The sequence below is a fragment of the Xylocopa sonorina genome, chromosome 5, assembly GCF_050948175.1.
Source record: "Xylocopa sonorina isolate GNS202 chromosome 5, iyXylSono1_principal, whole genome shotgun sequence".
Lineage (NCBI taxonomy): Eukaryota > Metazoa > Arthropoda > Insecta > Hymenoptera > Apidae > Xylocopa > Xylocopa sonorina.
The window spans coordinates 12,959,248-12,981,276 of NC_135197.1; the positions used below are offsets into that span (position 1 = coordinate 12,959,248).

Sequence of the window (22,029 nt, forward strand, 5' to 3'; positions counted from 1 at the left end):
TATGTATATATATATACACACATATATATATATATATATCGCATTGCTTCAGACATCCTGTATTATTCTCAATTTGTAATTGTCATACACAGAAATTGCTATTCGTCACAAAGCCTAAACCATTTTAAAAATGCCAGATATTTCTCAAGATTACTGTAAGTCTTACAGAAGGCAATCGTTTTTGTACAGCTTCCAAAAAGTAATTTTCGAGTACAAAATACATCGTATATACGCCGAATAGTTTATATATACAACGTTTAACTTTTTCTTGTGTAATGGACATAATTTGTACTCAGTTTCTTGATCATACTAGTCAGAGGGCAATATTTTAGAAAAACTTTTTCGAAGGAAATATACATACATACTTTAAACTAAAAAAGTCACAAAATTTAATTCTATTTACAGTAATAAAAATCAATCAGTGTAAGACTTACGTGAACTGAAATTCTATATGTGTACATATCTATTTGCCAATATAATATATAAAAACTTAAAAATGTAAAAGCAAAAGTTATCCCTTTATTTGAAGTCTCATTATAGCCATGTGCTTCCTATACTGTGAAAATAGTACAAAACTTAAAATAGTCTTACATGGATCGATTTTTAAATCATAAGGATATAATAATTTCAAGTACTACTACATTTTAATAATCGATATTTCGTTCCGTTTAAAGAGAAATATTTCTATCCAATGAAAAAAGGGAACAGAAATATTTATTTTCTCTATAAAAACATCTTATGTTTTCTTTTCTTTTTCCTTAAAAATCTTAATTCTATGAACCGACCAAATACTTGCACAAACCCTGTAGCCCATAGGCTGCAATTTGAAATTCTGCGAGTAAAAATCTTAAATGGTAAACATTTATGAACTATTAGATGTGGGGCTAGAATTTGACAATGACTCCACGCGCATCGAATCGATTCTGGCTACGATTTTCAATGCAGGACCCAATTTAATGCTCATGGCCGACATAAGGTGATCTTCTTTGAGTAACATAAGCGCTTGACCATCTATTTCTTGAATTGCGAAGTCTTCTGCGTAATCGGCACATCCCGGTAAGCCACGTATAAAATCACATACTTCACCGACCTACGGAGAATTCGAATCTTGCGTTATATTAATTGAACGTCTCACTAATTGATTGTTTTTATATTTCAGTGAATTAATATTCTTACCGTCCACTTAACAGGATTAATCTTCGGCAGTGATTCGTCAACGGAAGAAGTACTAATCGTTGTTGATAATGACTTTTCTTCTCCGTTCTTCTTTATATCTCCTTCATTTTTCGAATCAGTCTCCATGTCAGTCCACTGTTTCTCACTGCCGTCACGATCTCTAATTTCCCGCTTTTTACTATTCGATAATCGTAATTTGATAAGATGTTTTCTTACTCGCTCTCAAATTAGATCAACAAATCCAAATGGAACAACTTATAAAATAATTGATTTACTAACCTTTTCGCACAACCAGAGGAGCAGAATCTTTTCTCTTTCTTAAATTTAATATTTTGCTCGTCTACTAAATTACCACAAGCTTCGCATTTTCCGATTTGAATATTGTTCGTATCCTCATCATTAGGATAACTAGGTGCATGTTTTTTTCCTGCAATGCAGAACATAGTCATATAAATGTACAACATAAAAGTAAATATTAAAATAATAGATTATATCTTACTAGGAGGTTCGTCATGATTCTCCTTTTCGGATGACGAATTATTATTGCGACTTAAAATATTACCAGTTTCTTGATTAACCGTATTATTCAGTGATGTTCGATTAACAGCAAATGGTTCGGATGCTGAAATTGTAATATTTATAGCATTTTATTTAAGATTTAAAATTTGAGTGATACGATAAGTACTTGAAATGTTTTGTCTATCAGCAAAATTAATCAAGTTTGTACCTTCTTGTATAACGAAACCCTCAATTACATGCGTAAGAACTTGTGGCTTGACCATTGCTTTTGGAGGCACATGTTTATTATTTGCAGTAACCGGCACAGAAACAGGAATTGCAGTAGATTCGTCGCTATTAACGCCATTTGTAATAGAGTTAATTGTATTCGCTAAGCCTGCTAGAGGATTACTACACGGTTTCTCTTCTGATTTCCCTGATGAATTTTCTTCATCTTTTGTAGGTACTTTAGATTGGTCCCCATCTATGGCAATAAAACGAGATATATATACATAAACATAAAGAATTATACACGCATCAACATCTGTTGCATATCAGATCGATAAATATTATATAAACGGACCTGTTGTTTCTGGCTGAGATACTGTAATTTCCTCTATCGTTACTGACATTGATTCATCTTTTTTTAATATCAATTTGGAATTCTCTTCATTCACTACTGGAGTAGTTGTAACAGATGGTAATATTAATGAACATTCAGCTTGATGACTACGATCAGGTGATGTGATCATTATCGTAGAATTATTGTTATCATGCGCTTGCTGATCCGTCGATTGATTCACCATAGACATTGTTTGAACTTGCGACGTCCCACTAACTATTTGGCTACCAATTATTGTAGAATTGATTGCCTGAAAAACATAAATACATTGCATTACGTATGCATTACGGAATTAAGTCAAAAAATTATTTATTGGAAGAAGTGTAACATTCAATAACCTGTAAGGGTAATTGTTGTACAGTAGACATAGGAGACTGTTGTACTTGACTCATTTGAGACGTAGCAACTCCAACTCCAACTCCGCCCACCGAAACCACAGGCATTATTGGACGTTCCCCGCCAAGAACTACACCTGGTTGTTGTTGCTGTTGTAGAGTCACGTTTGCTTTAAAATAAAGAAAGTAAACGTTAAATATAGAAATATTATTGTTCACGTTTATAATGCAATATGAAACGTCATCTTACTCATTATCGGTTTAGGCTGTATTTGTTGTTGCGATGGTTGCACCTGTGTCTGTTGATATTGCTGCTGCATCTGCTGTTGCTGCTGCGTGTGCTGTTTCTGTTGAATAAAAACCTGTTGATGTTGTTGCTGCATCGTTTGCTGTGCCTGTTGCTGCGGTTGTTGCGGCGATTGCAGTGGTTTACCACGGCCTTTACCGCTACTACCGCTCCCTTTTCCACTCTATGTTATAAAACATAAAAAAAAAACACTTCTTTTTCATTATACGAATACAGAAATATGTTTCTTTGCACGTGTTTTGAAAATGGCTAGAGTTGAAATCATTCCTTCCAACTGTCAGACACTAATTATAATAACCTGTGCATGTACCGTGGCTTGTACTCCGTGAACGGTTTGGGTTGAAACTGAACTAGCAGCTCGTATATTAGCAGCTTGTACTGCTTGTAGAGAGGACGGCAAAATACTCAAGGGTCGTTGTCCACCTGTGCTCTGCTTACCCTGTTGCTGTTGTTGTTGTATATCCATTACCTTTGATTTTCCGCTAGCTGCGGCTATCTGTTGTACTCCTTGAATTTGTTGTTGCGTAGCTAGTGCTGTTAAAATATAGGTATATTTATTAATCGAAAATGGAAACGCGTACCACTTTACTCAATATATCTATTAAACTAACCATTATGAGTTTGGATTGTTTGTGGACTTTGTATGAACATATCAGGTTGAGTAGGACCTCTAATAAATATTTGATTAGTAAGAAGTGCTGGTGGTTGGATTCCAGTCCAAGCAACATGTGGTGTAAATTGCCAAGGGGCAAACTGCATACCACCTCGGCCACCAGATGGATTAGCCGCTGTACAAGTAGTGTACTACACATTTGAAGAATTATATATATATATAAAACATGAAATGAATATTAAATGGGCAGTAAACAATAAATAACGGATAATAATACCTTTTGTACTTGATCTTGTTTGTTTGCAGATTGTTGTTGCTGTTGCTGTTGTATAGATGGAGGGGGTTGTGGAGAGCCCAGTACACCTAGTTGGCCAAATACTAATGTTTGTCCAGCACCGGGTGTAGCAGAAGTAGGGACTGGCAAGAAACCTGTAGGGAACCCTTGAACTTTAGTTCCTCCAGCCCCTGGATGCCCACCACCTTGCCCTGGTGTTGATGCTGTGGTTAACATATGTGGTGCCAATTGGGCTGCAGATTGAAATGGCTTTCCAGCAGTTATGACCTAAAAAATATCCTTGGTTAAAAAGGAATTTATGTATTTTTTAATAGTAGTAGCAGATACCTGTATAGAAGAAGGATTGATGCCAGCAGGTTGAAGAGCTAAATTCCCTGGCATTAATAATGGAGTCCCTTGAGTATTATAAAGCTGCTGTAAATATGCTTGATTCTGCATAGGTTGTTGAATAACTTGTACAGCTTGCGGATGTGCAGCCATAGTAGTTATAGTTGTTGCACCTTGTTGACCCGACAGGGTCATGGATACACCTCCAACTCCTTGCTGTTGCTGATGTTGCATCGATACTGCAACAGCACCCTGTAATATTTAATTTTCAATAATGAAAATTGACAAGCTTTCCATCATATAGAAATGTTGCTGCAACAGTATTCACTTGGGCGATTATTTACCTGTTGCTGAGGCATAATTGCTGCTACCTGTGGTTGCACTTGCACTTGAGTAGGAACAACGTTATGTGGCCCACTGGTTGGTTGCTGCTGCTGAGACTGTTGTTGTTGCTGCTGCTGAACTTGCTGCTGCACTTGTTGCTGAACTTGCTGCTGCACTTGCATTTGCTGCTGCGATTGCACTTGTTGTTGAATTTGTTGTTGTGGCTGAACTTGTTGAGATTGTACTTGTTGTTGTGCCTGCTGTTGCTGTACTTGCTGTGACTGAGATTGCTGTTGCTGAACATGCTGTTGTTGCGATTGAACATTTTGCTGTTGCTGAATATCATGGGTAGCAATCATCATTTGTTGTGCTTGTTGTTGTTGCTGCTGCTGCTGTTGTTGTTGCGATGATTGTTGCTGTTGCTGTTGTGGTTGCTGCTGTTGTGTTTGTTGTGGCTGATTTTGAGAAATTCCAATTGGTTTAACATCTGTCATGTTTTCTTACACCTTTTTATTATTTGAAGTTAAACTTCCTTTATACAAAGAAGTATTCTTCCTACTATTCTATTCTTAGCAATTCAATGTCTTTTTTCCTTGCCATTTTATAGAGATTTCTTATGAAAATATCACTTTCAATCTTTTTAATTTACTGCACCTGAAAAGAATATTTGTTCTCAATAAAAATTGTTCGTGTACATTAATAGAAGAGGAAAATAAGTTTACATTACATTGAAGATAATAGTTATCTATATGATATACAATTTACAGTATAAATTTTATAAAAAAAAAAACTGTTTCCTTATTAATTTCATATTTAATATATATTTTCATAAAATTTCAGAAATAACGAAATATCTGTGTGTGCGCGTACGTGTATATATATATATGTATACATAAATTGTATATGTATGAATTAGTTTCTTAAAGCGCCAATCACAGCAAACTTATTGTATAATATAGTAAAAATTGCGCAATGTTTATGTTCCATAACCTTAATAATTCAGATACACGTGGAATGTTAAGGGTTAAAAACTGAATTTTCTTCGACGACATATTACGCGAAATATTAATAAGAAAGTGTGAAAGTGAATGAAGTGGGAAATATTTATTAAAAATGTAAGTGTTTTAAGAAAAAAAAATTGACCGTTTCGTATTTGTCATATAAAAAACTATTTCGTCTAGGCTTGTGTACACAAGATTCAGCATGTAATGATGTACATGTCCTTTCATATTAAGATATGCAGTCTACTAGGTACATAATAAAATATAAAATTATATAATTTCATTTATTATAGTTTGATTACTATATAATAAATAATATTATTTATACTCTGCATATAATGCATGAAATTCAATATGTTGAACACGATAACCTTAAAAAGACGTAGCTCGTACATACATCGTATTAACAAGAACTAGCAGTAATTGTTACTGTTATAAAATCATTATTTTGGTCAATGCATGAGTTTTGCTATAGTATTAATTAAAATGCATTACACAAAAGCAATTTGATATGTTAAAAAATGCTTCAGTTATTGACCCAGCGACATTATAAGTCCTTATTTGAATTTATAAACCTAAGATTATACGCTTTTGCGAAATCATAATTTTTTAACCAATTTTTTATACAGTTTCTTTTTAAGTGCATTAGAGAGTAACATTAAAATAAAATTAGAATGGAATGTACATATATTTACATAACCTACAATTTTGTTCTATTAGCAATCGTAATGTTTCGTAACGGTAATGTGTCTAATACATAAGCATACATTTTCATAAGCCGTAACGATTATAAAATACGTATTAATTAGTTAAATGTAGTCGTACGTTGTTAAACATTTCGTAATCAGGAATTTTAATTATTGAATATTGCGAAAATACATCAGGTTAAGAGTCTTCGATATTATAGTGTAGGATTCGATGTTATTTAAAGAAATCGGTGACAAATTTAATCAAAGAACATATAGGTGTGCGCGTGTATAGCATTTAAAAACAATCTAAGAATGTCCAGTGAAATCAAAACAGAATGAATAGATCTCGAACGGTAAAGAAGGGAACTGTAATCGTGCATAAGTATCAAAGTATCGACCAACTAAAAACATATGATCCACGTTGGAGTTTGGATAGAAGGAACAAAATGTCGTCTCGCCTCCACCATAATTAGTAGCAGGATGAGAGGTTCAAAGGGAAAGAGGGAATGTATCTCACTGAGCGGGAAATACGATTGAAAGGCGGGTTGAAGGGGGAAGTAGGAGGCAGGGGGAAAGAAAAATAAGGGAAGGGGAGAAACGATCGTACCAGGGGGCGGTTGACAACATGGATTTCGCCATAATGGTAATATTAACGATAATGAGAATAACAACACACGCGGTTCCTCGGGAATTGTCCGCTTAACGATTCTTTATCAAAGAACTACGTTACGTACAGCGAAGGAATCATATCTTGGCGAATACTAAACAGCGTCCCTAACGCCGACATATTGGATTACAAAATAAAGCACGTTCGAAGATCCGGCGGGATATAATGCGAAGTGTTTTGTATTCCTCTCGTGTATTTTCGATTATCATCAGCTGTTACGTAGAATGGATAAGTTAGTATCATTGAAATATTAGCGGCACAGATCTAAGAGAAACTATAAAAGATCCGAGGCACACGACATTGCATGGAGTTTTGGATACTTGTTCAGGTACTCACATGGCGACTGCGCAGTCACACCTATCACGTTTTCGAACACGCCGTAGACACTGTCACCGCACGATTCCACTGTAAGCTCAACCAAACCTTCGATTCTACACGTTTCTGTCTTATATGTCTTTAAAAAACAGAATGAGCGTTTTAAACAAAGTTTTGTTATACGTTGACGTCGTGAGGTTTCGTAAGCAATCGTAGTCGCATTCGTTGTCTGCTTCCCTGCTCCCACACGATCTACGGAACCCCTCGTTTCTCTCGGTTCTCTCTCCCCTCACTACCCTTCTCCCAGCCTGTTCCCCTCCATTTCCTATCCTATAACCTCACCTCTCCCGTCTCTTATGCCAAACTCGATCTCTCATTGGCCCAGCGAGGACAAATCCCAAAGGCATCGTTTGCACCGTGAAAGGCGGGGCTATTGGATATGGAGGCTGCAGGCGCATGCCCCGTAACGGTACTCATACTCTTACTCCGGCATACTCGTATAGCCTTCGCGTACACAATCGAACTCTGTCGGATGTACGTATACGTGATTATACTCTGCAGAATATTTCGCAGCATAACTCCACGATACCATCAGGAACGAATATACTCGCGTTGTCACCCCGCTGCGTTTCACTATTTTATTACAATTCGGATTACGTCTGAATTACTAAATATTACTAATCGTTTTATACGTTTCTTGTACACTTACGTAATTCTCTTACGTTGCTAATCATACGCGAGAAACAATTTTTTTATATACCTATATTTGTTTCTACATATACGTATACGATGTAATTACACGATAAATTAGATGAGCTTGATATTAATTGTGGTGCAAGGCACTTCGTTAAGTATATATGTATAATTAATATCGCCTAGCATTATACAGTTAATTTATTTTGCTACTTAAGCCGTTTAAATTGTAACATTGTATTATTTTTTCCAGTATTGAGCTCCTGTTTACGTGAAACAATTATATTTAACCATTAACCGTAATACCATAAGTCACCGTATAAATGGAACAGTTTTGCATAATTTATCGCAGATAAATATTTCAGTTTATTGTATAATTTAGTATATTGGAAAGTTATATGTATATATTGACTTTAAAATCAAAGAGTTCTAAAAATAAATAGCAACGTAAACGGTACAATGAAGAATGTATGTATATATGGATATATTTATTCAGGATTGACTTTAAGCAGTCGTGCTTTAAAACTACCGCATTGATACGGGTAAGCATACCCGTAAATTTTCCATTTCTGGGTACCCCCTGACCCAATTTTACGAACGCGTGCTACGTTCCTGGCACAGCTGTTTCTAAGTTGAGCTTTATACTGTCCTGGTCAAAACCCCGTATTGCGATTTCGTTTGTGATTGGTCCCTCGCATTTATGCGAGGAATATCTATGCATACATTTGCATAAAAATCATGTGTTTTACCTAAAAAAAAAAACAATAACAAAAACAATATTCTTCCGATCGATTACGTGAAATTTTCTAGACTTCTTATAATTGATTCAAATGATCGAAATTGTGATTTAAACGGCATGCTGCTGTATCGTACACCATGGTGTGACAATTTCTGCTCCATATCGATTTCGAGCTTAAGATTTCCATCGCCACTTTCCATAGATCTAAAGTCCGTCTTCGTTTAAATCATCTCTCGGTGCCAATCCCTCGCGAAAGTGTATCCCCTGTAACTGTATTCTTTTATCAGGACATTTTTTACATCGCAACGAGATACGAATGATTTTTCTCGGACCTCGTCTCGCGTGCGAAATCAAAATTCTCTGAGCCGCTCGAGGAAATTACAGTCGAGATCGAAACGTCGGAGAAAAAACCTCTTCTCGAAGCGCGAAACAAACCGATTTATCGGTCATCTTCCAATACTGGTCATGGATTTCGACAAAGAGCGAGACGGTAGGTTGTTTCGCGCGGAGGGTAGGAAGAGCCCGTGGCTGCGCCAATCCCAGTAACCACGTCCCTACGGTAGCGTTGTGTCTAACCGACACAACTGTACGTATCAGATCGCGCGGGTGTGTGGGTCGAACGGGACACCGACAGTCTATAGTCCTGTTAACGCGAGCTTAGGAAAATCACGATATACACCGCGGAAGGGAGCGTGGCGGAGTACGTATAGTAGTTTGTTGTTCGACCGATAGAGCGTACAAAAGGTGAAAGTGGGGGGAGCCGGCAGCCAATGGTTTAGGTCGACCGGGGTTGCCAAGGTAACAAGTTAATGATTCGAGCCGCCACTGAGAAATTAGCTTTACTCCGTGGCGGTGTCGCGCATGCGTTCCACCTTTCGGAAGCTCGCGGCTACGTATCCTGCGTTCCAACACACCGACGCCTCGCGTCTACGTATACGCACGACGCCTTTACGCGTTTCTATACGTGCACGTGGCCCGTCTGTGTCCGTGGCCACGGTACATGCTATATGTATTAGTTCCACCTTCCATCACGGACAGTCGCGCGTACACCTATATATCGGCAAGCGAGAAAGCGTCGTGTCTATCGCAGAAACGAGCGCCGCGCAGCCGAACCGAGCCTCGTACGTATATACACCACACCGACGCGTCTATAGAATGTTTTAGTCGTCGCGACGATTGGTTCCCTTCCCACTCCAATCTCTTGCTGGCCTCTCTGTTACCCATTCGCGTCCTCCTCTTCCCTCTTCGCCCGTCCACAGACTTCCATCCCGTTCCCTCGTTCCTCGTCGCACGCGCGGTCTCCTCGCTCTTTCGACCCCTCTACCCCTGACCTTATTTTCCCCACCGCCTCCGTTGGCATCGTGGACACTGCCGCGCGTTGCCGCGAATCCTCTTCTACGACCGAGGGGATCGCGGGGAGGGGGCTGGCTGGACTGGTGGAGGGGACAAGCCCGTCAAGATTCATCGTGGATTATAATATTCGATGTCCGTCGATCGGCCGTCCAGAAGCGAATTAGCGTGTAGAAAATGGAACCAGCCGGGGGCACGTAATTACGCCACGCCTGGTTTTCACCGTCCTACCGGCGGATCGTTCGACGAGCCGGCAAATTTTCACCCTGCCCTTGCCGCCTTCGGCGTCCCTCTTCGATTTTCTTCTTCTTACCTCCGTTTGTCGTCCCTCGCGCCACGGACTCCCGGTGCGACTTGTTGCACGCCGCGGCAATTAGCATACGCGGCACCGATTTTTAACTCGGCTGGTGCCCCAGTCGACCAGCGACACTCGTCGCGATATCGATTTCAACCTTACCAACGATAATATGCTCAATAAAAATCAACCTACACCAACGACGCGAATGCTCTTTCGTAGATTATAGATTAATCTTATCGTTCTTACGAGTCGTCGTCGCGTTACTTGTTTTCTACTCGCTCACGATCCCGCGTTACGGTAGTAATTTATTTAAATACCGCGTGTTAATCAATGGCAACCCGTTCGGAATATCGATCACGACGTTCCGAATGGTGACAAACACGGAGATGGACGTTGAAGGTACGAGGATCGGTTCAATGTCTCGATGGTTATTTCCATCGGTTTAATTTGTACTCGACGTTACGCGAATATCGCGTTTCGATCGGTATTAATCGCTGCAAACGCGATGGACGAGAATATCCGCCGCGTTAATACTCGCTCGATCGCAAAATAAGAATAATTCTCCATCGTTTAATGGCGATCGATCGAACCCGCTGCTTACGAGACTCGAGTCACCGGAAATACCGCGGCATCGAGAGAGATTCGTACGCTCGCGGTCTTCGAGTCTTCTCCTCGTACAAGAGAAGACGATTAAAATCATTCGAATATAGAAATCGACGCACGCGGAAACATTTTGCAGAACATGACCACGCGGATGATACTTCAGGGCCTTCGACACCCGTCGAACGTTCGATGGTTCTCGACGAAGCCAGCGTTCACATCGGACAGATACAAAGTGGAGAGAGGTCCGTACGCGACACTGTCGAATGGCCACGTCTCGTTTTTCAAGGATCTGCTAGGAGAGAACAGGGTGATCACTGACGCGGACGAATGCGAGGGTTATAATATAGATTACGCGAAGATCGTCAGAGGTAAGCAGGAACGACAGCCCTCGTTGCTCCATCGAATCTGTACCGCGTTAAGTTGAACTCGCTCGGCCATCGAACCACCGCGATTTGGTTGCAGGAAAGAGCAGCCTCGTGTTGCAACCGCGAACGACCAACGAGGTGTCTACCATATTGAAGTATTGCAACGAGAATCGTTTGGCCGTGTGCCCCCAGAGCGGAAACACCGGCCTCGTGGGAGGCAGCGTGCCGGTTTTCGACGAGATCGTCATCTCCATGAAACTCATGAACAACATCATCGAGACGAATGAACTGGCAGGTTGGTGAAGTGGTCTTAAACGACCACGAATTCCTCTGTCCTGTGAAATGATTCGTACGAGAGAAAGCGGATGAGCCTGGCGATTTCCGTAACGAAACGGCAAGGTCGCATGTGTCGGAGGCGACCATTCGAAAACGAGCGGTAAATACTACCTCGAACCGTTCTCTTTGTCTCACTAATGTCCTCGTGTTAGGGGTGTTGACTTGCGAGGCTGGATGCGTCCTCGAGGATCTGGACAATCATTTGGGGACGGTAAATCTTATGATGCCGATCGATCTTGGCGCCAAGGGTAGCTGTCTGATCGGTGGCTGCGTCTCGACGAACGCTGGCGGCGTCAGGCTTCTTCGTTATGGGAATCTTCATGGGAACGTGTTGGGATTGGAGGCCGTGGGTGTCTGAAGAAGCAGGAGTATACGCGATAGTTTCTCTTTTTGATTGATAACGTCTCCATCGTTCGATATCCTCTTATGCTTCAGGTGAAGGCGAACGGCGACGTGGTGGACTGTTTGAACACGCTGAAGAAGAACAACACCGGTTACCATTTGAAGCATCTGTTCATTGGATCGGAGGGGACGTTGGGAATTGTAACGAAAGTCGCGATTCAGTGTCCACCGCTTCCCAAGGCGATAAACACCGCGTTCTTAGGTATCGCAGGTCTTTAATATTGTCCCTCTTGTCGTCATGTAAGAGCTCATTGGTTGTTGCAGGCTTGAACAGCTTCGAGAAAGTACTGAGAACGTTTCAACTGGCGAAACGAGAACTGGCTGAGATCTTGTCCTCGTTCGAGATGATGGACAGACTGTCGTTGGACGTTTCCACCACTACTTTCGGGCTGAAGAACCCGCTGACGATGAAAAGCGACGGGCATGATTATTACATTTTACTGGAAACCTCTGGTAGCAACGTGAACCACGACGAAGAGAAGCTCACCTCGTTCGTCGAGAAGGCGATGGCCGATGATTTCATCGAGGACGGAACTCTGACTTCGGATCCAGCCAAGGTTAAAGTTAGTATTAACGCAGCCATACTTCTCTCTGCGATATTTCTTCTTCTCGTTGCTCATTTTTATCTTTGTTTTCTATCGATTTCGATAAGCGAACGATAGCACAGTTTTCCTATGGTATTTTCATCAATGATAATTTAGATTTACCATTTCTTTTGTGTAATACTTTTGACGAAAATAACAGAGAGAACGATCTCACTTTTTCACAGCACATGTGGGCGCTAAGAGAGCGCATCAGCGAAGGAGTGTTGCGAGAAGGCTACGTCTTCAAGTACGACATCTCCATTCCGATCCCTTCTTTCTATAAAGTGATCGAGGTGCTCCAGGAACGATTGCGTGGCCAACATATCACGAGGCTCAGCGGTTACGGGCATCTAGGTACGACTCGACGATCATCCACGCGGATTTCAAACTGAAAATCCTCGAATTTAACACGAGCGATTGTTAGACGATTTCTCGTGTACTGTTCCCGATGTTACTTCGTTTTCTCACGTATTCTGCTTCCCTATTGATTAGGCGACGGGAACATTCACGTGCAGATCTCCATACCGTCGTACAAACCCGAGGTGGCGGCTCTTTTGCAGCCATTCATCTTCGATTACGTGTCCAGTCTTCGCGGCAGCGTCAGCGCCGAACACGGTATAGGATTTATGAAAACGGGGTATCTGCATATGAGCAGAACCGCCTCCGAGATCGAGCTTATGCGCGAGATAAAACAATTGCTGGATCCAAACGGTATACTCAATCCGTACAAAGTCTTGCATCCATTGAAGACCGAAGCGAATTAACTGGAAATCGATTATGACGGGGCTAAGATCGAAAGGCATTCCTTTACTTATGTTTAATTGTAAATATATAAATAAAAAATAGGTAACATGTACATATCGGATACTAAATAAAGGTAATCCGTTTATTGTTTTACCATTTCTCTACTATAGCTTCTTAGACTCCTTATTTAATTGCAAACGAGATTAAATTTTATTGTTTCTCGCGAAGAAAACTGATGAACGTTTTGATTTTTATAAAGGGTTGCGAAGTTCGAAGCATTTAAAGTGTTCCCTCTTACTGATTCTGCGCATGCGTAGAAATTCGAATATCAATAAACTCGTACCTCTCACTCTTTAGGATAAAGTAAAAACCTGCAGTCTACTGTACCGATATCGTAATTCTTTTAATTGTTCCCAGTTCGTGTTAAAGGATAGAGAGATCGCTATCGTACAGTCGTAGCACAGACGAGGGACAGAATTGTCCGATCGTTCAATGAATTTTTATGTCTTAAGGTTCAATGTTTCACGCAGTATTTTCTATGGTACTACTGTTTCAGTACTGAATGATTGGAATAGTATTCTACTACTTTGTGGGACATTCTGGTGTGTTGTACCTTCATATGTATTAGGATATGTTAAAGAGTTTCATGGGTAATCGTTTCTTTTTTCTGTTTTAGATATCGCACGAGGGTAGACGGGTAGAGGACATTAAATTGAGATCTGAAAAAGGATTGAGGAATCTTGTCAGTCAATTAGTATCGTTCTATTTATATTTAAAATTATGTTAGTGGAATGTAAATGTTAGAATACTTTGTTTTTCTCACATGCGATGTCATCTCTCTGAAAAGCGCTCAAACTGGTAGCGCAGCGTTACCGACAGTGAAGCGACCTACCGACAGTAGTGGCGCCATCTCTGCAAGAAGCGCTGAACTAAGTGGGTAACTAGTTTCAGCACTTTCCACAGAGATGGCGCCACCAGTACTTCAGTAGTTCACTTCGCTGCCGGTAATGCTGTGCGACTAGTTTGAGCACTTTCCACAGAGATGGCGCCACTGGCTTAAATTTAAAAATTTTTATATCTAATGGCATCCAATTTAAATCTATCGTGCTATCATTCTGAAATTATAAAATTAGATCTACTGATCGTTTCTTTCTTCTGTTACAGGTAACAAGAATGGAGGGAGGGATTAATTTAACAGCATTGATATCCGTCGCATGTTTAAAAAGACAATAACGACGAGAAATGAAGCAAGAAATTGCAAGAGAAACGAAGAAAGAAGAAAATCATGTATTGTATCAATTATTTTATATTACCATGAAGTATATAAGAAATAAAAGTATTTTAATAATGTAAAATGATGTTTAATTGTAATTGATTATATATAACATTAATTTAACTAAATAAATAAATTATTTCAGTGAATTATAACCAGTTTGTTCATTTACCTAAACTCCAGCCACGTTCCCTCCATTCTCCTAACCATTTTAGTATATAAAACTAAGAGAATTAGTTGCAAACAGTGATAATAACGTCAATTTCTGGAAAATGACGTCTATTTCAGGAATCGCCGAAATTCCTGGAATTCTCGGTGACGTCATTTCCAAGAAATGGCACGTTCGGATACCTCCTCTAACATCATGTTCTCCTGATACAGAGTCCGATTTTCAAGTTTTCAATCGAAAAATTCAGAAAGTATCAGGAGAACATGACGTCACAGGAGGTATCGGCAATTCCAGGAATTCTCGATGACGTCATTTCCAAGAAATGGCACGTTCGGATACCTCCTATGACGTCATGTTCTCCTGATACATTGCCGATTTTTCGACCAAAATCTTGAGAATTCAGAAAGTATCAGGAGAACATGACGTCACAGGAGGTATCGGCAATTCCAGGAATTCTCGATGACGTCATTTCCAAGAAGTGGCACTTTCGGATACCTCCTATGACGTCATGTTCTCCTGATACAAAGTCGGATTTTCAAGATTTTGATCGAAAAATCGGCAATGTATCAGGAGAACATGACGTCATAGGAGGTATCCGAATAGTGCCACTTCTTGGAAATGAAGTCACCGAGAATTCCTGGAATTGCCGATAGCTCCTATGACGTCATTTTCTCTGATACTTTGCCAATTTTTGCGATCGAAAACCGGAAAATCGAACTTTGTATCAGGAGAACATGATGTTAGAGGAGGTATTCCTATTTTCTATCATTTCTAGGAAAATGACGTCACTTCCGGTTATTTACCAAAATTCAGAAAATTTTTGTATTACTTTTTTTCAAGCTGTATCGATGGAGGATTGGAATAGATCAATCTAGGATTACTGGACAGGCCATTAAATGATTGAACAATAATTAATTAACAATAACAGCGTTTATTGTAACTACTTAATAATTTACAGATTACAGAACTACTTTTATAAGCTATTTGTTATAAAATATAATATTTACAGATAATTGTAATGCTTATAGTAATTATAAACCCATTTACAATACATCTTATAGCTAAAACTTATAAAATATGTTGATTGTAGCGTCTAAACTCTTCACTGTAGATTGTAGGGTTCATCGCCATCCAGAATATGCAATACGAACTCTCGATGAAGCTAGGTACCTTGTCCGTGCAGGAGTATAACTTTTTGAACGATGTTGAACCTATATTTCGATCAAACTCTGAATTAAACAATGTCTGTTACAATTATTCATGTCTTGATACTTTACCTGTATCAGTTAATCGGTATAGTACTTACTTTTTCATTGCGCTATCGCAAAATCAACGTCCATGCCGTAACGTTTTACAATAAACACATTCGTCATCAATTAAAGGTGTGCGCTGACCAATTAAGTGCTCTCAGATTAGCAAAGGTTAAACGCGCATCATCGATTTTAAATTTACCATTGATGATACTTCCATCGAACTCATAAAAGCATCTACCGCAGCTGAAAATATTAAAAATACCGTAAATCGCATCATATTCGTACAATACAGTAGTATATACCAAGTGGAACAACTTACCGAACAAATCGCAAGTATTTTACAATTCAGCTCTTGCGGACAGCACAATAAAGTTAATTTAAACATTGCGTTATGCAATAACTAATAGCATAAACATACCGGAGATATATTTGCGTGAGAAGTACGCGTTCGTAATGTTATGCGAGTCGTTAAGTATATAATATCATCGAGCGAGAAGAAACAGTTTTGAACCCGATAGAAAGCGCCAGGGGAAATTACTCGAACGAACGAGAAGCCGTCGTCCGCTTAAGAACCGCGTTGATTCGTTGTGGCACGATTTCCCGTAGATTCGAGTAGGGATGGACGTTTGTACGCGAGAACGTTCCAAACAGCCTGCGCCTGCGCATGCTCCTATCGAAATATCTCGAAAAGAGCGCTAAACTAAATATAAAGCTGCCGGTGGAAATGCGCAGTCAGTCTGAAAGCAAATCTAGAAAAGTGAAGATCGAGCGATTTTCCCAAGCGATCTCCAAACGAAACTTATAATTGTCATTTCCCGTGAGTGATTTCTGGAACGAACGAAACCGTTTACAACAGGTACGTACGTTACGTTCAATTCTATTCGTCAGGCTACCATCGGTTAGAGGACATTCGTATAATTTTATTGCGCGTCAGTTTCTTTTTCTTTTTCAAGTATATTAAATTGCATTTATCGACCGATTATATTAGAGATATATCTTTACAATTGGCAAGGAAATGTAGTTGGAGATATTTATGCGACGTCGACGTAACGTTTTATGGATCGCGTTTCCTCGATGTACGTATAGATACCGAAAGTGCACGAAAAACACTGGTTGAAATTTACTTTGCGTTGTTTTTTGTTCAATGGAAGTGTGTATCACTTTTGGTAACGTATTTTCGATGAAATAATAACGAATCGTGAATGATACGTCGTGCCAACGTTATCCGAACGTTGTCGATGATGTCAACAACTTTTTCCGACTTGGACGTTTAGTTGTAAATACGTTTGACACTACTTCCTTGAGTTTTTTCAACGATTCAACGTTTCCAATAAATAATGCATTTATTTCTTCCAGATCGACATGGCACTGGTATCGAGAGACCTTTTCCGCAATTGGTGGGAAGATATGGATCGCTACCATCGCGAGTTGGAGGAACACTTTAAACGTCTGTCTACCCGAGACGATCTTTGGCAGCCACCACCAATGCCGTCCTTCACTGAATTCTTCCGCCCGTGGAGGAACATGATGGAACAGCTCGAGCACGAAGTAGGCGGTTCGACCACGGTTGAACGCGACCAAGACAAGTATCAAGTGATCGTCGACGTGCAACAATTCGCGCCAGAGGAGATCACTGTCAGAACGGACGACAAATGCATCACCATCGAGGGTAAACACGAAGAGAAGAAGGACCAGCACGGCTACGTGTCGAGGCATTTCGTGCGTCGATACGTGCTACCACAGGGATACGATATCGGCCACGTTAGACCGAGTCTGTCCTCTGACGGTATTCTCACGATCACTGCTCCAAAACTCGCCCTGCCAGCGCCTGGTGAAAGAATCGTCCCCATCGAACGAAGTAAAGCTCCAGCGATCAAAGCTGCGTAATCGGCGAACGATGTTATCCTCTTTTTCTTCATTTATCCAGCATAGGAATATCTCTTGTACTGGAAATTCATTGCACACTTTCATTTTAAATTGATCCTCTGTTCTCGAATATTCGAAATTTGTTCGTTTGTATCGACTTCGCTTTTAGTCGTATACATTTATGTACAATTTAGTTGCCTTATATAGATTATTATGTAATTTAATTCACGATGTTACTAGGTATGTAAATTACATTGCGAAGGCGTCCAAAGAAGTCGACGGTATATGTAAACTTAAGCGGCTACTAGCATTATCTTACTGTAATTGTAGTTTGATAATCTATTAAACTTTTTTAAATTCAAGCATAAATAGTCTAAATATTTTTAAGATTCGATATTGCGAAGCTTACTTATACGATATCCTGCCCGAATTTTGTTACAATCGTTATATGTATATAATTATGATTCAATATACATACTATTGTGCTTTTTATTAGTTTTTTCAATAAATAAGTATGAAATACTAAAAGAAATTGTTTTTCTTTAACATCAAACCAACCATAGAGATATAATTAAAAAATTTATTTCCGTAAAACGTAAAAATATTTACAAAGCACATAGTGTGCCGCGCAGTGTCTGCTCACCCATCGTGATTTTTTTTTTTTAATACGAACTTCGTCGTGTAACTTTTCTGGTGGCGCAAAATTTCTCGTTTTAGGTACCAAATAATATACTTAATTGTTTGCGTATTTCATAATTTATGGTATTTTTACGAAGGACCTCGATTTTCTTCGCTCTCTGAGAACGGTTGTTCGTCGAAATCTAGAGGCATTACCGGTTCCTCTAGGATCGTCTCTTCCGAAGGAACCAATCCTTGGATATACCTAGCCTGCTCCTCTATGTCGGGAATCTTCTCGTAGATCAGTTCCTCAACGTTTATTTTATCCAGTTCAAGTTGTAAACGCCTTTTAAGCGGCCTCTCTATTGCGTCCATTATTTGATACCTGTGAAAGAAAAAAAAGAGATCATCCTCGTTTGATTAACGTGTCGGATTGCGATATTGCGAATTGACTGATTTTAAAAAGGAAGCGGGAGAACATCGAGATCGAACCTTAAAAGGTTCGGCAGTATGTTGATACTGGCTTCCAGTAAGTAATCGATAGTACCAGCTCCGTGAACTCTTGTTTGTATGTTACCCAATTCAAGATCAAGATTCTTTATGCTCGGTTTTTTGCGCGTATCCAACGGTTGGCTCAGTGTCAATTGTACCCTGAAATATTGTACGGTAAAGGAAACCGTACCAGCTCTAGACAAGAAGCCACCAATCACGTTTATCTCCCAATTAGTCTTCCCTTCGATCTCCTGGGTACCTACGTCAATTGTTGCGTACACCTTTAAAAGGAAGCAACTAGATATTATTCAGATGCACCGACGCCTACAAATGAATGACGTAACAGATATTACAATTACGGATCATGATTAGAATCGATTAACCAGTGTGTTGTTGATTTAAGGTAGCGTACGCGACGTAATACCTGATGCATTACGGTAGTACGGTAACAAACACGTTGCAATTGTATCGACACGTGTTATCAGAAATAGAACGATCTGTGCATGCTTCAAAAATAATTAATGGCAAGTTATTTACTGTTCTATTCTCTATGTTCAATGTAATATTTCCCATCCGGTAGAAGCTGGCCAGGCCGGTGACCCAAGTGTGAGTCGATGTCATGGCGAATATACCGAAAGACTGAGAGTAGTCCTGCACTTTAAATGGATCGTAGCCCATTTGAGATACTTGCTTGCGAGCCTCAGCTACTGCCATATCGAAAGGCGATATGGAATTTGGGAAATATTGTGGCAGTTGTGAGATTTGCTTGTTGACTTCTCCTCTAAAATGTATCACCTATACATTAGTCTTTGAGCTTACTAATTTATGCAGATAGTATTAAAATAGTCGATCTTTACCGTACGTTAGTATTCACTTCCTTCAATATGAAGGGTTTGATATTGTCGAAAATGAAAGTGCCTACTGAATTGATTATTCCTTGAAACACGGCGCCCAGGAATCCTAAATTCTTAAAATCCATGTCTATCTTCTGGAACGTCAAATCCAGACCAATATTCTGTGCTTGCAATTTACCATCGTTGGCAACTTCGAGTCTAGCTAAACCTTTTACACGCACGCCCGTTAATTTAACGGTAAAGTTACCGGCTGATCGCGACACCCAAGAGGAGAGGGTGTACAATCCACGGATATCCAGGCTTTCGATGTTTAACGAAACTGAGACCTTCGTGGAACACGTTAATGAAAAAATGAGGCTCAACTATTTTTTTGGACCAGATATGAGACCAGTCGCAATCATGCAAGTCTTTTTTATTTGGTAGATAATTCCTGTGCGGACTAATTTGGCAGAGACTCTAGCGTTGATTCAATTAGATGACGTTTCTCTGCAGTTAGTCATCGATGCGAAACGTGCCGCGTTACAATCGTATAATTAGCACGTGTCTTTTCGTAATGACAGACGTTCTTAGCCATCCGAAATGATCTGTATTTTTTTTTTTAACCAAGAGTCGGCATAGTAGTTATTCTTTAAATAGCGAAATCTATAGATAATATCATTACTTGCCAATAGAGATAAGTTCAAGAAAAAATATCTTCTACGCATGTATAGATGATTCCTTGATCCCTTCAATACTTTATCGGACATTTCACTATTTGCGCCAGTTAAATAAGATATCCGATTTTTTTTAAATACTTTGCATGTTTACGACTTTGGTATGAAATAGTCAAGTTCGGGGAAATATCTCACTTGCATCAACGCCAATTCTGATTCCACATTTATCAGCCGGAATTTCGATAGACCATAAACGTTCACTTGCTTGAAATTCATGATGTACATGGAAAATGAATGTTTCATATCCGGTACCGGCATAGGATCCGGGATTGGCGCGCCAGGTAGTCCTATTGGATCCTCTTGCTGATAATGTTTCAGTATCGCGCGAATATGATCCCCAAGTCGTTTCTCGCCAAACGCTATTTCTGCCGCGGTATCATTTTTTCCTGAAAGAACGTTATCGTTCGAATATTGAGCTTAAAAAAAATACCATACAGCTATGCATGATTATGTGTCATTAACTTAGAAAATTGCAACAGTTCTATTAATATTATACGTACCGCTTGTAGCGCAAAATGAAATTTGACAAAATCAAATACGCGCGTTAAAAGTATATCTCCTTTTACAACAATAATTATTTACAGTTTAATTAAAACAATATAGTGAACATTGAATGCAATATAATGTCTATGGTAAACCATTGCTTTTTAATCTTAACTCTAGATTATGCAATGATAAATCGTGCGTACAACAACGGTAATGTGAATGATGGTTTGTGAAATAAAAAATTTCTTACCAGCGGAACTCGGAACGCCACACCGACCGATCGCGATGAAACAGAAAAAAATCAGGAGCAATTTCGGGAGCTGCATTTCCGGTCTTGACAAAGAACTAGAATGGACGAGCATGAGAAGAAACAGCGATCAGTGTGACATGCAGTAGATCAGACCACGCATTCGACTGGGAGGTGCGTCAGTGAATTTAGTGGAATGATATCGCTCGGGTCATTGAAGGGGCGAGGGTCAACCGCTTTATCTGACCCCTCTTGCCCCCTCCCTTATTCTTCCGTTGTTTCCTCCTTAGCCTCCCCTTAATTCTACACCACTTCACCGATATTTATGTCTGTACAGAGTGTTTCAAGATATAATGCCGCCGGCCACCACAGCGTGATTCTATACATGCCGTAAAAATATTGATATCAAAAATCCATCGATTCCAAGGTGAAATTCTCCTATTGCTGCGTCGTATATTATTCGTCGACGATGTAAAAAGTCTGAAAGCAATTTTGAGTCACAAATGAGCTCTTTCCTTGGAAATTAATGTTAACTGTACCATAATTCCATAATTACTTAGAGCGAGATACCCTTCTCACCGATTTTTTAATAATATGTATCACTGAAGACAATTTTTTTTTATCTATGTACACATGTTGGTTTTACCTCAAATAAATATTGCTTATATTTCGAAATTTTACCTTTCATTCGTCATGATGATACACACGGTATTTAAAATGTTGCTGAATGTGGATTCCATTGTAGGTTTTATATATTACAGGGAAAAGTTTTAAG

General features: G+C 39.5%; 4 protein-coding genes across 6 annotated transcripts; 2 read left to right on the plus strand and 2 right to left on the minus strand.

The window, feature by feature from the left end:
• Window positions 1-30: 30 nt before the first annotated feature.
• LOC143423886 (uncharacterized) lies at window positions 31-7,434 on the minus strand. 2 transcript variants are annotated; one of them, XM_076895513.1, is made up of 14 exons: window positions 7,191-7,434; window positions 4,518-5,151; window positions 4,174-4,425; window positions 3,829-4,113; window positions 3,550-3,742; window positions 3,249-3,472; window positions 2,882-3,101; window positions 2,635-2,801; window positions 2,258-2,546; window positions 1,904-2,158; window positions 1,676-1,798; window positions 1,456-1,603; window positions 1,177-1,354; window positions 31-1,090 (listed from the first exon to the last, which is right to left on the minus strand). In XM_076895513.1, exons 2-14 carry the CDS (start codon window positions 4,989-4,991, stop codon window positions 863-865), a joined length of 3,036 nt encoding a protein of 1,011 aa, XP_076751628.1. In that variant the 5' UTR covers window positions 4,992-5,151; window positions 7,191-7,434; the 3' UTR covers window positions 31-862. The 2 variants fall into 2 exon arrangements, with proteins under 2 accessions (XP_076751628.1, XP_076751627.1); XM_076895512.1 differs by having other exon boundaries at window positions 3,237-3,472.
• D2hgdh (D-2-hydroxyglutaric acid dehydrogenase) lies at window positions 5,461-13,334 on the plus strand. 2 transcript variants are annotated; one of them, XM_076895514.1, is made up of 8 exons: window positions 5,461-5,612; window positions 10,989-11,220; window positions 11,315-11,512; window positions 11,706-11,899; window positions 11,989-12,157; window positions 12,220-12,518; window positions 12,725-12,893; window positions 13,032-13,334. In XM_076895514.1, the coding sequence occupies exons 1-8, from the start codon at window positions 5,586-5,588 to the stop codon at window positions 13,301-13,303; spliced, it is 1,560 nt and encodes a 519-aa protein (XP_076751629.1). In that variant the 5' UTR covers window positions 5,461-5,585; the 3' UTR covers window positions 13,304-13,334. The 2 variants fall into 2 exon arrangements, with proteins under 2 accessions (XP_076751629.1, XP_076751630.1); XM_076895515.1 differs by lacking the exon at window positions 5,461-5,612 and adding an exon at window positions 7,132-7,182.
• Window positions 13,335-16,724: 3,390 nt separating this feature from the next.
• Window positions 16,725-17,874, plus strand: LOC143423889 (protein lethal(2)essential for life). Its single transcript, XM_076895517.1, has 2 exons — window positions 16,725-16,834; window positions 17,335-17,874. The coding sequence occupies exon 2, from the start codon at window positions 17,341-17,343 to the stop codon at window positions 17,863-17,865; it is 525 nt and encodes a 174-aa protein (XP_076751632.1). The 5' UTR covers window positions 16,725-16,834; window positions 17,335-17,340; the 3' UTR covers window positions 17,866-17,874.
• A 595-nt stretch (window positions 17,875-18,469) lies between these two features.
• Window positions 18,470-21,608, minus strand: LOC143423888 (uncharacterized). The gene is made up of 6 exons (XM_076895516.1): window positions 21,258-21,608; window positions 20,657-20,907; window positions 19,812-20,134; window positions 19,492-19,735; window positions 18,955-19,235; window positions 18,470-18,847 (listed from the first exon to the last, which is right to left on the minus strand). Exons 1-6 carry the CDS (start codon window positions 21,367-21,369, stop codon window positions 18,613-18,615), a joined length of 1,446 nt encoding a protein of 481 aa, XP_076751631.1. The 5' UTR covers window positions 21,370-21,608; the 3' UTR covers window positions 18,470-18,612.
• Between the last annotated feature and the right edge of the window lie 421 nt (window positions 21,609-22,029).